Source organism: Protopterus annectens, chromosome 5.part0 (genome assembly GCF_019279795.1).
Source record: "Protopterus annectens isolate FY-2018-M chromosome 5.part0, PAN1.0, whole genome shotgun sequence".
NCBI classification, from domain to species: Eukaryota; Metazoa; Chordata; order Ceratodontiformes; family Protopteridae; genus Protopterus; species Protopterus annectens.
In genome coordinates this window covers 368,101,955-368,118,630 of record NC_056735.1, presented here as the reverse complement: position 1 = coordinate 368,118,630, position 16,676 = coordinate 368,101,955, and the positions used below count along the sequence as shown (strand labels likewise).

The window sequence follows — 16,676 nt, the reverse complement described above, 5'->3', positions numbered from 1 at the left end:
AAATGTAGATGTTAGAGTGCTAATACAGCTGCAGTCCAAGTTTCCCTCCCTCCCCTCTTGGAACAGGCCTGTTGGCTAATCCCTCCTCATACAACTTGATTGGGGTATTCATTCATGATGTATTTGCTTGCACTATTGTATTTTGATTATATGGCACTGCTTTATTACACAAATTTATGTATTGCCTTCCTTCTGGGGGCACCTGACATCTGGGGCAAGAAACACTGAGGAAAATGGCGTCTGCTGATGCCTTTATACCCGAATAACTGCCGCTATGACGTCGGGTGGAGTGCGACACCAGCCGAGGCCAGACCCAGACTTTGGAATCCGGCCGACCGAAGGGCTGCCTGACGACAGGACAACCCATTTGTAAGGACTGCAGATGCATGCCTATCGGACATCTACATTTATGGTAGGTACAAAACTGTACTTTTTTCGGCTCCGCTTTTGCTTATATCATGCCGTCGGAGACTCCAACGTCACATTTAGCTAAAAAGCGTAAGGAAAAGGACCGACACTCGCGGCCCGTGGTTTCGGCCGAAACCGCGGTTAAGCCAACCACGAGTGTCTCTGTTTCGGCTGAAACAGAGTCCGCGGTTCTTCCTTCGGCCGAAAGCATGCCTCCTACTACCGAGGCCTCATCCAGCATGGCTGAATCTGCTACGGAAATTCCTGCTCTTACAGTTTCACAGGATTTATCAGATACTATACCCTTAGATATATCTACTCCTGCACGTGGAGCTGCTAGGCCCCCTGCTTCCATGTCAATTAAGGCTTTTGCCAGGGGCTAAAGCAGCTAAATCTTCAAAGGCCATGCCTGCTAAAGCCCCCTCTCACAGGCCTAGCTCCAGTACTCAAATGCTTAGTCTAGCAGAGGATCTCATTTCTTTGATCAGGGGAACCCAGTCCCACCCTGACAGGGCCTCTCACCCACCTCCAGAGAAGAGGCCTAGAGCAGAGCCCCCTGAGCCAGTTTCTTCAGATTACTCCTCTGATGATTCCGAAAATACAGATCCTCCAGAAGGCCCTTATTCTCCATATGAGGACTCTGATGCTGAGGATTCCATACCTTCTGCCTCCCCTCCTGAGGAATTTTCTTTTGGGGAAACCTTGCATGCTATGAGGGAACAATTTCAATGGCAGGGCCAGGATTTTTCAGACTCTAGAAAAAGGCTTAGGACCTTTTTACATTTACCACAGCATAGGCCTTTAGCTATTCCTCCTGTACTTACAGTTGTGGATGATGCATTTAATGATGCTTGTACTGCCCCTGACTCCCTTCCTCCAGCCCCTGCTAAGCCCGACAGATACTACAGGGTTCCGGACACACATTATCATTTGTATAAGGCTCCTATTGCAGATCCTGAGACTATTTCACAGGGCCCAAAAGCTGTAGCAGCTGCATCTACCAAGAACCCCCTCCCCTCTGAAAGAGAATCAAGGGCATTAGAGAGATGGGGTAAAAAAGTTTATACTTCTGCTACTCTATCGGCTAGGGCCTTAAACTGTCAATTCCACATGATTCAGTATCAGGAATTTCTGTTAGATCAACTAACTAAAAAACTGTCCTCCACTGAGCCTTTAGACCGTAAGTCCCTTCAGGATTTGGTGCATAACACTCAGCAGGTCAGTAATCATTCCTTAAAATGCGGCTATGATGCACTGGAGGTTTCCTTTAGATCAGCTATGACTGGTACAGTGATCAGAAGGCATGCATGGTTAAAAGAGCAATCCTTACCAGACCATGTAAAGTCCAAGCTTCTAGATGCTCCCATGGAAAAGTACAGTTTGTTTGGTTCCCCTGCACAGCAAGTGTTGAAGAAGGTGGAAGAAAAAGCTAAATCTGTCCAGACAGTCAAGGATTTCTTACAGGTCCAGCCTCCGAGGTTTAGTAGGAACTGGCCTTCCAAGAATTGGTCCTTTCCAGACACCACCAGAGCACAGAGAAGCAGAAATAGACGCCTAAGAGGCAGAGGTCAATCCAGAGGTGCCTACAGGGGACGTCAGTGGCAGCCTAACAGCCAGAGAAGTACTGCCACAGATCCAGCCACTACCACTTCCACAGGACAATCACAGTGACTTGGCTCTGAAACCGCCTACCAGGGAACAACTGGAAGCACCCTTAGGCGGAAAGCTAGCCTTATTTTCAGTAAATTGGCATTACATTACAGGAGACAAATGGATTTTACAGACAATAGACAAAGGCTACAGGTTTCACTTCCATACTCTTCCAAGGAAGAGAGGAATGCCAAACCTACCTCCAAACCAAAGGATAAACGCTCTACAGCAAATAGATCATTTACTAAGGATGAGAGCTATAGAAAAGGTACCGACTATGGAACAAGGACAAGGATTTTATTCAAGACTTTTCCTGGTTCCAAGAAAGGAAAAACAATGGAGGCCTATCCTCGACCTGTCCGCACTAAACTAAACACATATCTCATTGTTCCAAAATTCAAGATGCTGACCCTACAGCAACTTCTTCCCATGCTGGGCAAGGAGTCTTGGCTGGTGACTCTGGATCTCACGGAGGCATACCTGCACATCCCCATACGACCAAATTGCAGAAGATACCTTAGATTTCTTGCAGGATCAGAGCATTATCAATTCTCAGCATTGCCTTTTGGCTTATCTACTGCGCCAAGAGTATTCACGAAATGCCTGGCATCAGTAATTGCTCATTGCAGGCTTCAGGGAATTCAAATTTATCCATACCTGGACGACTGCCTGTTATAAGCGGACAGCAAAGACAAATTAACAAAAGATTTGAAAAAGGTTCTTTACCTGCTGCAAGCCTTTGGGATACACAGTCAACTTAAAGTCAAGGCTGACACCATCCCAAAGGATAACCTTCTTGGGTGCAGAACTGGACTCGTCAAACCAGATGGCATTCCTCACAGCAGAAAAACAGAAGCAGCTACCACTCTATTTCATGGCATTAACAGCGCAGGACCACCTTACAGCAAGAAAAATCCTGCAAGCCCTGGGTTACATGGCATCCTGCATAATATTGATTCCACATGCCAGACTACATATGAGGAAGTTGCAATGGTACCTGAGGAATTTATGGTCTCAGCACAAGCACAGCTTAGAAACCCAAATTCCAATAATTCCATGCCTGAAGCAAGAATTCCAGTGGTGGGCCCAGGCCTGTCAATTAAACAAAGGACTGCCCTTCCACAGGCCTCACCCAAGCCAGACTATCACCACGGACGCCTCAGACCTCGGTTGGGGGGCTCACATGGTGGACAAGTGCATACAAGGCTTATGGACTCAAGACCAGATGAACCTGCACATAAATCAAAAGGAGATGCTGACAGTAAAACAGGCAATTCAGACATTCAGACCGTTTCTTCAACAGGGTCATTTGCTCATAAGGACGGACAACACCACAGTTATGTGCTACATCAACAAACAGGGAGGCACACATTCATACCCTCTATGCCAGATGGCAATGGACCTCTGGAAGGTGGCCCTGAGCCTCAACATTCAGCTCCAGGCCATATTTGTGCCAGGAAAAGAAAATATACTAGCAGACATCTTAAGCAGAACCACCACGGATGCCCACGAATGGATGCTGCATCCAGACATCTTCAAAACCATCACAAGGAAATGGGGACTGCCAGAAATAGACCTGTTCGCATCCCCACACAACCACCAATTGAAAAAATTCTGCACAAGGACATACCACCCACTTGCTTGGAAGGTGGACTCCCTATCCTTCAGTTGGGAAAACCTGACAGCATATGCATTCCCACCTCTTCCTTTGATGCACAAAGTGCTACTGAAGATCAAAGAAGATCACCCGAGGATCATCTTGATAGCTCCAGACTGGCCGAGGCAACATTGGTACCCGCTACTGAGGAGTATGTCTCGGGAACATGCATGGCCTCTACACCTGCTACCTCTTCTACTAACACAGAACAACTTCAAAATCCTGCATCCAAACTTGAAAACACTGCAGCTAGCTGCTTGGAACATTTCATAAGGCAAAATAACCCAGATTTATCTCAAAGGGTTAAAGACATTATCTTGAAGGCTCGCAGACCCTCAACAAGGAAAATTATTCAGCAAAATGGAAAAGATACCTCATTTGGAGTGCAACAAAAGGAGTGGATGCATCTTTGGCAAACATAGCTAACATCCTGGAATACTTAGCAGAGCTTTTTCACAATGGTCTGTCTTACTCCTCCATTAAGATTCATGCATCAGCAATTTCAGCAGAATACAACACGGATCCTCCAGTCTTTTCTCAACCTCTGCTCAGGCAGTTTCTCAGAGGAATTAAAAATGTAAAGCCACCAAGGAAACCACCATTGCCTACATGGGACTTGAACTTTGTGTTAGAAAAGTTGACACTTCCCCCTTTTGAACCAGCAGCAACAGCAGAATTACAGTACTTATCTTGGAAAACTGCATTCCTGCTTGCAATCACTTCAGCTAGAAGGGTTTCGGAGTTACAGGCATTAATGGCAGTACAGCCCTTCCTTATTTTCCATCAGGATAGAGTATCCATGAGAACTAATCCTACTTTTATGCCAAAGGTGGTTTCCAGGGTATCATTAAACCAAGCAATACACCTACCAACATTCTTCCCCAACCCGCAGAACAGGGGAGAAAGATTACTGCATACCTTGGATGTACACAAGCAATTGCGCTACTACCTGGACAGAACCAAGAACAATAGAAAAACTGACCAGCTTTTGGTAGCATATGCAACAGGAGTGGAAGGAAAAGCAATTTCAAAACAAACAATTTCAAGATGGATAGGAAATTGCATTAGATTTTGTTACTCTTTTCATGGAAAGACAACTCCAGAAAACATCAGACCTCACTCCACAAGGGCTACAGCCACTACTACAGCTTTCTTACGAGGAGTGGCTACCAAAGACATTTTAGAGGCTGCTACTTGAAGCTCCGTGCATACATTTGCCAAGCATTATAATCTACCTTTATACTCCAGATCCCGAGCAGGTTTTGCCACTGCTGTTTTGCAAGGGATCTTAACTACACCATAATCTCTTACTACCTCCTTAGTGCCTCCTCCCCCAGTTTGGCTGTGGTATTCTACCCATTTGTAAGGACTGCAGATGCATCCTTGAAGGACATAGTACAGTTTTGTACCTACCATAAATGTAGATGTCCGAGAGGTATGCATCTGCAGTCAGGATTACCCACCCTCCTTCCCCTCTGTGGTACTCCTAGGGTATTTGCCCATCTTGTAGCTAGCTGGGGGAATCTATTATGGTGTATTTGTTTGTATATATGTATATACATGTTTATTTCTATTTTGCTCTCTATTGTTTGGAAACATTTGCATTTATCCAAATTTAGCCTTCCTAGAGGGCACCTGGCATCTGGGGCAAGAAACACTGAGGAAAATGGCGTCGGCTGATGCCTTTATACCCACTGAACTGCAGCTATGACGTCGGGTGAAGTGTGACACCAGCCGAGGCCAGACCCAGACTTTGGAATCCGGCCGACCGAAGGGCTGCCTGAGGCCAGGACAACCCATTTGTAAGGACTGCAGATGCATACCTCTCAGACATCTACATTTATGGTAGGTACAAAACTGTACTTTTTCCTCTTCCCCCTCCAGGACAGTGCTCTCTCCCCATTCTTACTATCATTTTTAAAATTGTATTAATAGTATCACCAGCCATTTATGGTGTTTGACCCTTTCAAAAAGTGTTTAGTAACATGGCCTACATAGCAGTGGGTGGCAGCCTAAGATCTTCAAATAAGTCTATAAAGCAAGCATTTGTCATAAAGATTTGCTTTCTGTATGCAGTATGCTTCAGTTTAATAATTTGTTTTCGTCTTGATGGAAAAGTGGCCATGGTGTTAACAATCTTCAGATTAGGAACTTGCCACTCAAATGGCTGTTCAGTTGAGCAAATTTAGACTGGTTGCTGTATGCATTTCAGTTTTTCATGAAAGTGATCCAGTGTAGTTAGTGGCTTTCCTTTTAAGAAATTACCATGTACCTTGCTAAACATTGGCTGCCTCCAAGTGTTGCAGTTAAGGTTCAGTGCCAGTTTGGTTAAAAATGCTCTGAGCTGAAAGATTTGCTGCTTCTAGCGAAGAATTGTGCATGTTTTTGAGACAGTCATTAGTCTTTCACTGTTTTGCAGGCCCTTTCTGCAGCTTACGATTTCTTTTTCTCCTTTATTTTTTCATTGAATTGACACTGCTAGCTGTACAAATTTTTTATTGAAGAAAAAATGGCAGACATCCTAGTTTTAGTTGATAATTCCGAACAGTAGCATGTAGTCATATTCAGAGAACAGCAATGTGTCGGCTTTTGTGCGGTGTTTTGTAGTGGTGCAACAATTTCATTGTGCAGTGTTCTGTATTCTTGTTTTAGACTCTGCAAATTGGGATTCTGGACGCGGGGGTAATGTGTATATGAATGGGTATCACGATGACAGGGATAGCAGATTAAATGGGTATGACAGAGATCGGAGTGGATTTGGAGGGCGAGGTTCAGCTCCACGAAATGACAGAGGTGGTCGTGGAAGTTATCGAAATGTTGGAAGTGGCACTTACAGTCAGCAGTCCTTTACAAGTACTAACTCAGGTAAAAATGTGTGTTCCTGAGTCTTACTGTAGTATAATATAACTTCATACTCTTTAAATTACCATGTTTTTTGAGTGGGTATCGTATAGTTCATTGTTGTAGTGTTGCATTTTTTTTTTTTGCTTGGTGCATGTGCTTTCCTTTTGGCTTTATAGCATATTACTGTAACCAGCATCCATAGTGATACCATTTAATAGTCTGCACTGCTCTGGGAATCTAGACTATACATCTACCTTTTACAGTGGAATATGAAGGTTAGGCAGGTGTGCAGTTATGAACTTTGCCACTTGAAGTGGTACAACAGGTAGTGCACTCACCTTTGGTGCTGGAAAACCATAAGGCTTCAGGATGATGTTCTTCGTGTTTCACTGTTGCAGTCATTACATTTGGGTAATCCTGCTGGCAGGTTGCCCTCAATTGGCCTGAATTCCAAAGTCCTGGGTCCTGCGTCTGCTGCTGTTGCCCCTTCCCTGATGTCAGGGGTATAAAAGTTGCGGCCGATGCCATTTTCTTTAGTCTTTCTTGCCGCGCGGTGCCCGAAACAGAAGTAGTTTGCAAGTGCCGGTCGGCCGACTCCTGAGATTTTCGTGTTAGAGTTTCAGATCCGAAGTTTTCAATAAAGCTAAGTACCCCGTTGGGGAAACTTTTTGTTTTGCTCCAAACCGATGTCCGAAAAAGTAAATAATTGTATTTCTTGTGGAAAGCAAATACCTCATAAGGACTTCGATTCTTACTGTATTCCTTGCTTAGGCCCTGATCACAACGTTGCTGGTTGTCAGTTTTGTGCTAGATTTAACCACCGCACTATTAAGCGTCAGAGTGATTTTGCTTCAAACTATTTTGGACGCCGGTTTAATTATCCAGAAATGTTGGATAGCCATCCGACTACCGTAGTTCACAAAAAATGCAAAGAAAAGGAGAGACAACCGAGGCCCAAAACCAATGATGAAGCTTCTCCTATGCCAGTCGCCGGTTCTCAGTAAGGCGCTTTCGCAGCCCCTGACACTCACTACTTTAGAGTTGCAGGCTGCTACCGACTCCCACTTGGAGTCAGCCATGCCGCTGGAAACTCAAGGTATTGGAGCCTCGGATACTATTCCTTCAGATGGGTCCGGAGCCGCTGAGCAGGCACTGGCTTCTGAGGGTGTATTCAGACCTAAACATCTTTACATTAAACCAACCTCAGCTTCAAAGGCAAAGACTAAAGCACCTTCTAAAGCAAAGAAACTCAAGAGCCACGCTGACGGGCCTCTATGCTCAAAGAACAGATGCTCAAAAATGGCCGAAGACTTAATTACTTTGGTCAGGGGTTGGTTCCCATCCCCTTCCTGATAAGAGGCCTAGGCAAGAGAATGACTATGAATCTTCAGATCAGATTTCTATTTCTTCTGATAAGGAACATTATCTTCCCCCCATGAGGATTCTGATGCTGAAGAATCTATACCTTTAGCTTTTCATCCAGAGGACTATTCTTTTGGGGAAACCTTGCATACCATGAGAGAGCATTTCCACTGGGAGAGCCAAGAGTTTTCAGAATCTAAAAAGAGGCTCAGGGATTTCCTTTTACTACCTCAACACAGGCCACTAGCCATTCCACCTGTGTTAGATATTGTAGATGTGTTTTCGGAGTCTAGTCTTACCCCTGACTCCTTACCTCCAGCTCCTGTTAAGCCTGACAGATATTACAGGGTTCCTGACTCTCATAAATTTCTTTTTAAAAACCCTGCTGCAGACCCAGTAACTATTTCACAGGGTCCCAAAGGAATTAAGGCTTCCGCTGCAAAAAACCCTACCCCCTCAGACAGAGATTCTAGGGCGCTGGATAGATGGGGAAAAAAGGTTTACACATCTGCTACTTTGGGTATAAGGGCCTTAAATTGTCAGTTTCATATGCTCAGATATCAGCAACATGTCATGGCATTGCTTAAACAGAAAATGTTATTAAACTCTGAATGTGCAGAAAACAAGGAAATGCCAGATTTATTGCATGCAGCTGAACAAGTTGGAAAGCGTACTTTGTAAGCAGTGTGGTTTTGATACTTTGGAGGCCTCCTGCAGGGCTGCAGTTACGGGTTCTGTAATTAGGAGGCATGCTTGGTTAAAGGAACAACATCTGCCTGATCATGTCAAAGTTAAATTATTAGATGCACGTTTACAGCTTGATACTTTGTTTGGTGTTAAGGCAGAGTAGGTGTTAAAGAAAATGGAGGACAAAGCTAAATCTATGCACACTGTCAAAGATTTTTTACAAGTACAGCCACCTAGGTTTAGTAGACACTGGCCTACAAAGAATTGGTCCTTTCCTGTGTCAGACAGACCTCAAAGGGGCAGGTCCAGATGCCCTAGAGGCAGATCCCAGGTGCAAAGTTCATACAGGTCAAAGCAATGGGGTGCTTCTACCTCCAAAGTTGGAGAAGACAAATCACAACCATACAGGAAACCGTCCCAGTGAGTTCCTCTTGCCTGCACCAAGCACTTATCTTCTGGCAGCACTATTAGGGGGAAAGTTAGCACGTTTTTCTCAAAATTGGCACATTATAACCCAGGGCAAGTGGGTTCTAAATATCGTGTCACAAGGGTACAAGTTCCATTTCCATACCCTACCAAAGGCAAACGGCTGGCCAGATCTGCCAAAAGCTCAATGGGCAGAGGCACAAAAACAGGCCTCATCCCTCATGGACATGGGGGCCATTCAACAAGTACCAGAGCAAGAGTAGGGACAAGGATTTTACTCAAGACTGTTCTTGGTACCCAGAAAGGACGAGACCTGGAGACCAATACTGGACCTATCTATTCTGAACACATTCCTGGATATTCCAAAATTCAAGATGTTGACTTTGCAGCAGCTTCGGCCCATGCTGGGCAAGAACGCTTGGCTGGTGACTAGACCTAAAAGAGGCATACCTGCATGTCCCAATCAGACAATTATGCAGACGATACCTCAGATTCAAGGCTGGGTCAATGCAGTACCAATTCTTTGCACTGCCCTTTGGCTTGTCTACTGTGCCCAGGGTCTTCACAAAGTGCCTGGCACCAGTAATTGCATTCTGCAGACAAAGAGGAATACAAATATATCCTTACTTGGATGACTGTCTAATTCAAGCAGAGAAAAAGGACATTCTTCTACAGCATCTGGCATTTGTGAAAAGACTTCTAACATGCCTAGGGTACACAGTTAACGAAAAGAAATCAAAACTAGTACCCTCTCAAGAGATAATATTCCTGGGTGCAAGCTTAAATACAACTGCCCAGATGGATTATCTCACGCCAGACAAACAAAGGCAACTGACTACCTATTTCAAAACATTGGCAACAAAGGCCCAGCTATCTGCAAGAAAGATTCTGCAGGCTTTGGGCTTCATGGCATCCTGCATCCTACTTTTTCCATATGCAAGACTGCATATGAGGAAACTTCAATGGTACCTAAAAAGTGTTTGGAATCAACATTGCCACAGCCTGGAAACGATGATTACTCTCAGCCCCTGCCTACAACAGGAGTTTCGATGGTGGGCAAAGGCTTGTCACCAAAACAAGGGACAGCCATTCACATTTCCCCCAGCCAGGCAGACACTAACAACGGCTGCATCAGATTATGCCTGGGGGGCCCACATGGCAGGAAGATGTATTCAGGGCACATGGTCTGCAAGTCAAATGCATCTGCATATCAATCAAAAAGATGCTAGCAGTTCAAAATGCCCTGACAGCCTTCAAGGATCTACTTCATCCAGGACAACTACTGATAGATGGAAAATACCGCAGTCATGTGGTACATAAGCAGGGGGGCACACACATTCCTACCCCCTCTGCAGACTAGCCATGAACTTGTGGGACACAGCATTGACTTATCAAGTACATTTACAAGCACAATTCCTGCTAGGAAGGATAAATACTCTGGTAGACGAACTAAGCAGCAACCTAATGGATCCCCACGAGTGGAAATTGGATCCTCAAGCCTTCAGCATGATAAAAAGGAACTGGGATTGCCCGGACATGCACTTATTTGCCTCTCCTCACAATTGCCAACTGCAAAGATTCTGCACAAGGACTTATCACAAGCAAGCATGGAAAGTGGATGCTCTATCTTTCAGCTGGAAAAATCGACAGTATATGCCTTTCCTCCTCTGCCTCTCCTCTCCAAGGTACTCCTCAAGGTCAGACAAGAGAAGCCAAAAATTATTCTGATTGCCCCAGATTGGCCCCGCCAGCACTGGTGCCCAGTCCTAAAGAACGTGTCCCAATGCCCAGCTTGGACACTACCTCAAATTCCTCACTTATTGACTCAACAAGACAGTCAGATACTGCACAGCCAACTCAGGACCCTAAACCTGGCAGCATGGCAGATAATGTAGCCATCCAAGATGCACCTCTTTCTAAAGCAGTTATGGATGTTATTTTGGAGGCCAGGAGGCCTAGCACCAGAAAGTCTTATGCAGAAAAATGGAAGAGATTCTGTGCTTGGAACCAGGAACAAGGTTTTGACACGATTGTTCCAAAAATTCCTCAGATTTTGCAATACTTAACTGAGATGCTGGATAAAGGGCTTTTCTTTTCATCCATTAAAATTCATGCCTCTGCCATTTCAGCTCATTACAATACAGAACCCACCTCTTTTTTTCTCATCCATTACTAAGGCAGTACCTCAGAGGGGCCAAAAACATAAGACCCCCCCAAGGAGAGCACCAATACCTGCATGGGACCTCAACTATGTCTTGGAAAAATTTACACTGCCCTCTTTTGAGCTAGCCCTTGCAGCTGATATAAAATTATTATCCTGGAAAACAGCTCTGCTCCTAGCAATAACCTCTGCTAGACGAGTCAGAGTTACAGGCACTCATGGCTGTGGAACCTTTTTATCATTTTCCATCCTGACTGGGTTTCTCTGAGGACAAACCCTACATTTATGCCTAAGGTAGTGACAAGTGTGGCCCTTAACCAAACAATTCACTTGCCTACCTTTTACCCAAACCCACAGAATAAGGGTGAGAGACTTCTGCATTCTTTGGACATTCACAGACAGCTACGCTTCTACTTGGACAGAACCAAACCTTTCCGAAAGACTGAACTTCTAGTAGCATATGCTGCAGGATCGCAAGGAAAGCCCATCTCAAAGCAGACTATTTCAAAGTGGATAGGCCACTGCATTTGTTTCTGCTATTCACAGCATGGCAAATCAGTGCCTAAGGGCATTAAGCCACATTCCACCAGAGCAGCAGCCACTTCAGCAGCCTTCCTCAGAGGAGTACCAACCGAAGATATTTTAGAGGCTGCAACTTGGAGTTCAGTGCGTACTTTTGCAAAGCACGATCACTTACCTCTCTATTCTAAGTCCAGGGCAGGCTTTGCCACTGCAGTTCTGCAGGGCCTGATAGCCTCTCCTAATCCTATGTAGCACCAGCCTCCCAACCATAGCTTTGGGATTCAGCGCAATTGTAATGACTGCAACAGCGAAACACGAACATAGTAAAGTTGTGTACCTACCATAAATGTAGATGTTAGAGTGTATTCACTGTTGTAGTTCAGGTTACTCTCCCTCCATCCCCCTTTTCCTTGCTGGGACTTATCTGTACTTCTCTATTCTATACAACCTATGTGGTGTATTTGCTTGTAGATGAAGGAAAAGTTGATTTTTGGTTATGCATACTTTTTGGCATTAGTGAGCCTACCAGTTTAGGGGCACCTGACATCTGGGGCAAGAAAAACTGAAGAAAATGGCGTTGGCTGCATCTTTTATACCCCTGGTGCACTGACGTCAGGGAGGAGGCGACAGCAACTGACGCTGGAACTAGACTTTGGAACTCTGGCCGACTGCGGGTAGCCTGCCAGCAGGATAACCCATTTGTAATGACTGCAACAGGGAATACACTCTACCATCTACATTTATGGTAGGTACACAACTGTACTTTGGGGATCCTTTTTCTTGCTGTTAACCGATGTCAGCAAAAGTTAACAATTGTATTTCTTGTGGAAAGCAAATACCTCTTAATGATTTTCATTCGTAACGCATTCCTTGCTGAGGCCCTGATCACAATGTACCTCACAGTCGGTTTTGTGCCTTATTTAAACAACGAACTATTCGTCGTTGGTTTATTTACAATTCTAAATATTTTGGTACTCTGTTCAATTGTCTACCGACATTCCGAAAAAACGCAAAGATAAAGACAGACTGCATAGGTCCAAAGCTGCAGACAACGTTTCTCCTAAGCTAGTCGCCAGTTTGCCAGTACTCATTGAGGTGCTTTCACAGCCCCTGATACCAGCTACTTCAGATTCCCAGGCCTCTGAGATCCATTTGGAGTCCGGTCTGCCACGAGATGCTTTAACCGTTGAACCTGTGGATGTCTCTACCTTGGATGGGTCCGGAGCCGCTGTGCAGGCACCATCTTCTGAGGGTGCATTCAGGCCTACTGACTTGCATATTAAACTGACGCCATCTTCATGTCCTGAAACTCTCTCCATGCCTAGAAAACCAACGCCCAGACTGCATGGTCAGGCCTCTATGCCTAAAAAACAAATGATAAGAATGGCTGAAGACCTTTTTACTTTAATCGGGGGAAGCCACCCTTCCCCTTCTAAGAGACCTAGGACTGAGTTTGCTTATGATTCTTCTGATAAGGATTCTGAAATTTGTTTCCTCTGATGACCAGGATTTACCCTTATCTACCTATGAGGATACTGATGCAGAGGAGACTCTTCCCTCCGCTTCCTTTCCGGAGGATTTTTCTTTTGGTGAAACCTTGCATACTCTTAGGGAGCATTTTCGCTGGGAAAGCCAGGATTACTCTTACTCTAAAAAGAGGCTTGGGAATTTCTTACACCTGCCCCAACACAGGTCTTTAGCTACCCCCTCTCTGTACTGGACATTGTTGTTGATGCCTTCTCTGAATCTAGCTTGGCCCCTGACTCTTTACCTCCTGCTCCCAGAAAACCTGATAGATATTACAGGGTTCCTGACTCTCACAAGTTCCTCTTTAAAAATCCTATTGTGGATCCTGAGACCATTTCACAGGGACCCAACGGGGGAATCCCAAAAACAGCACATGAAGCTGGTGACCAAGCTGACACCAAGAACAGATCTTTATTTAACAGCGCTTTCGTCAGGTAGGAATCACTTGACTATATCAGACCAGGTCAGAGGGTCTGATGAAGTCAGGTGATTCCTACCTGACGAAAGCACTAACTGTTGAATAATAAAGATCTGCTCTTGGTGTCAGCTTGGTCTCCAGCTTTGTGTGCAGTTTTTTGGATTCGTTTTGGTGGATGTCCTTCATGGATGCATCTGCAGTCATAACAAGTGGGTTGTCCTGTCGTCAGGCAGCCCTGCAGTCGGCCGGATTCCAAAGTCCGGGTCCATCTTCGGCTGATGTCGCACTCCACCCGACGTCATCTCTGTTGGTCTTCGGGTATAAAAGCATCAGCCGACGCCATTTTCCTCAGTCTTTCTTGCCGCGTGGCGCCCGAAGCAGAAGCTGTTCGCAAGTGCCGGTCGGTCGGATCCAGAGATTACTTCTACCGAATACTACTTGAAGACTTCTAAAGCTAAGTACCCGTTGGGGACTCTTTCTTGCCTCAGCCGATGTCAGAAAAAGTTAACAATTGTTTAACCTGTGGGAAACAAATACCTCATAAAGATTTCCACTCTTACTGTCTGCCTTGTTTAGGCCCAGCCCACGACATAGCAGCCTGTTCGCCTGTGCCTCTTTCAACCGACGAGCGCTTAGACGTCGGTCGGAGTTTGCAGAACAGTTTTTCGGTTCTGATTTTGCGTACATTATGCCGTCGGATCCTCCGACTACCCCAAAAAGCGCAAAGATAAGACCGACACTCGCGGTCCGCGGTTTCGGCGAAACCACGGTAAAGCAAACCGCGAGTGTCTCGGTTTCGGCTGAAACCGAGAAAACTGATCAAAGTACAGCTGAACCTATTCTTACAACTGAGGCCCCTGCTACAACTCTTGAATCGACCTCAGAAATTTTACCCACTACGGTGGTTGACTTATCAGACACCATTCCCTTGGATGTCTCTACCCCAGCACGTGGTGCTGCTAGGCCTCCTGCTGCCATGTCCATTAAGGCCTTCGCCAGGGCTAAAGCAGCCAAGACTTCTAAAACAGTGCCTGTTAAACCCCCCACATCCAGGCCCTCTTCTAGTTCTCAAATGCTTTCTTTGGCAGAAGATTTAATTTCTTTAATTAGAGGATCTCAATCTCACCCAGACAGGGCCTCTCAGCCCCCAGAGAAGAGACCTAAAGCAGAGCCCCCTGAGCCAGTGTCTTCTGATGATTCTGCTGATGAATCAGAGATAACTGACCAGCCTGAGGCTCCCTTCTCCAATTTTGAAGATTCTGATGCTGAAGAATCCATTCCAGCTGCTTCCCCACCAGAAGAATTCTCCTTTGGGGAAACCTTGCATGCCATGCGAGAACAGTTCCAATGGCAGCAACAGGATTTTTCAGACTCCAGAAAAAGACTTAGGACCTTTCTGCACCTCCCACAGCACAGGCCCTTAGCTATACCTCCTGTTCTCTCTGTGGTGGATGATGCTTTCAATGATGTTTGCTCCGCTCCAGATTCTTTACCCCCAGCCCCTGCCAAACCAGACAGATTTTACAGGGTGCCAGATACTCATAACCACCTTTACAAGGCCCCACTTGCAGACCCAGAAACTATATCCCAGGGTCCCAAGGCAGTAGCGACCACAGCTAAAAACCCTATTCCTTCTGAAAGGGAAGCAAGGTCATTAGACAGATGGGGTAAAAGGTCTACACTTCAGCTACTCTCTCAGCTAGAGCTTTAAACTGTCAGTTTCACATGATACAATACCAAGAGTTTATGCTTGATCAGTTAACTAAAAACTAACCACTGATGAATCTCTTGATAAGAAATATGTATTAGAGATGGTAAATAACATACAACAGGTTAGCAACCATTCCTTAAAATGTGGCTATGATGCACTGGAGGCTTCATTTAGATCAGCCATGACAGGCACAGTGATAAGAAGGCATGCATGGCTAAAAGAACAAGCTTTACCGGATCATGTTAAAGCTAAGTTGCTAGATGCTCCTATGGACAAGACAAGTTTGTTTGGTACACCTGCCCAGCAGGTTATGAAGAAAATGGAAGAAAAGGCAAAATCTGTTCAAACTGTTAAAGATTTCTTGCAGGTTCAACCCCAAGGTTTAGCAGGAACTGGCCTGCCAAAATTGGTCCTTTCCTGACTCCACAAAATTTCAAAGGGGCAGGAATAGGACGCTCCAGAGGCAGAAACCAATCCAGAGGAGGTGCCTACAGAGGCGACAGTGGCAAGGTAACAACAGAGGCGCAGACACAGCCACTGCCACTACATCAGCACAACCACAGTGACTTAATCCTAAATCCGCCTACCAGGGAACAAATAGCAGCTCCTCTAGGCGGAAAGTTAACCTTATTTTCAAAGAACTGGCACTACATAACAAAAGACAAGTGGATTTTACAAACCATAGATCGAGGTTACGGTTTCACTTCCACACTTTACCAGTCAAAGAGGAATGCCAAACCTACCTCCAAATCAAAAACAGAGGCTCTCGCCAGATAATGGAGTTAGCAAACATGAGAGCTGTGGAAAGAGTGCCAACAGCAGACCAAGGAAAGGGTTCTACTCCAGACTATTCCTAGTTCCAAGAAAGGAAAAAGTTGGAGACCAATTCTCGACCTGTCCACCTTAAATACATACATCATTGTCCCAAAATTCAAAATGCTGACCCTACAGCAACTTCTTCCCATGCTGGGCAAGGAGTCTTGGCTGGTAACTCTAGATCTCAAGGAGGCATACCTGCACGTCCCCATTCGACCAATCTGCAGAAGATACCTCAGATTTCTTGCAGGATCAGAGCACTATCAATTCTCAGCATTGCCCTTTGGCTTATCTACTGCCCAGAGTATTCACAAAATGCCTGGCATCAGTAATAACCCATTGCAGACTACAGGAATTCAAATTTACCCATACCTGGACGACTGCCTGCTACAAGGGACAACAAAAGCAAGCTGACAACAGATTTACAAAGGGTCATTTACTTGCTACAAGGACTGGGATACACAGTCAATTTACAAAAGTCAAGGCT

The 16,676-nt window shown here is 45.2% G+C and overlaps 1 protein-coding gene across 2 annotated transcripts in view; it reads left to right on the top strand.

Annotated features, from left to right (window-relative positions):
• DDX3X (DEAD-box helicase 3 X-linked) overlaps positions 1 to 16,676 on the top strand; it is a 1,864,809-nt gene that overhangs the window by 347,235 nt on the left and 1,500,898 nt on the right. For both annotated transcript variants that reach the window (XM_044072327.1, XM_044072326.1), the window contains exon 4: positions 6,368 to 6,580. In XM_044072327.1, coding sequence (XP_043928262.1) covers positions 6,368 to 6,580 — 213 coding nt within the window. The remainder of the gene's footprint in view (positions 1 to 6,367; positions 6,581 to 16,676) is intronic.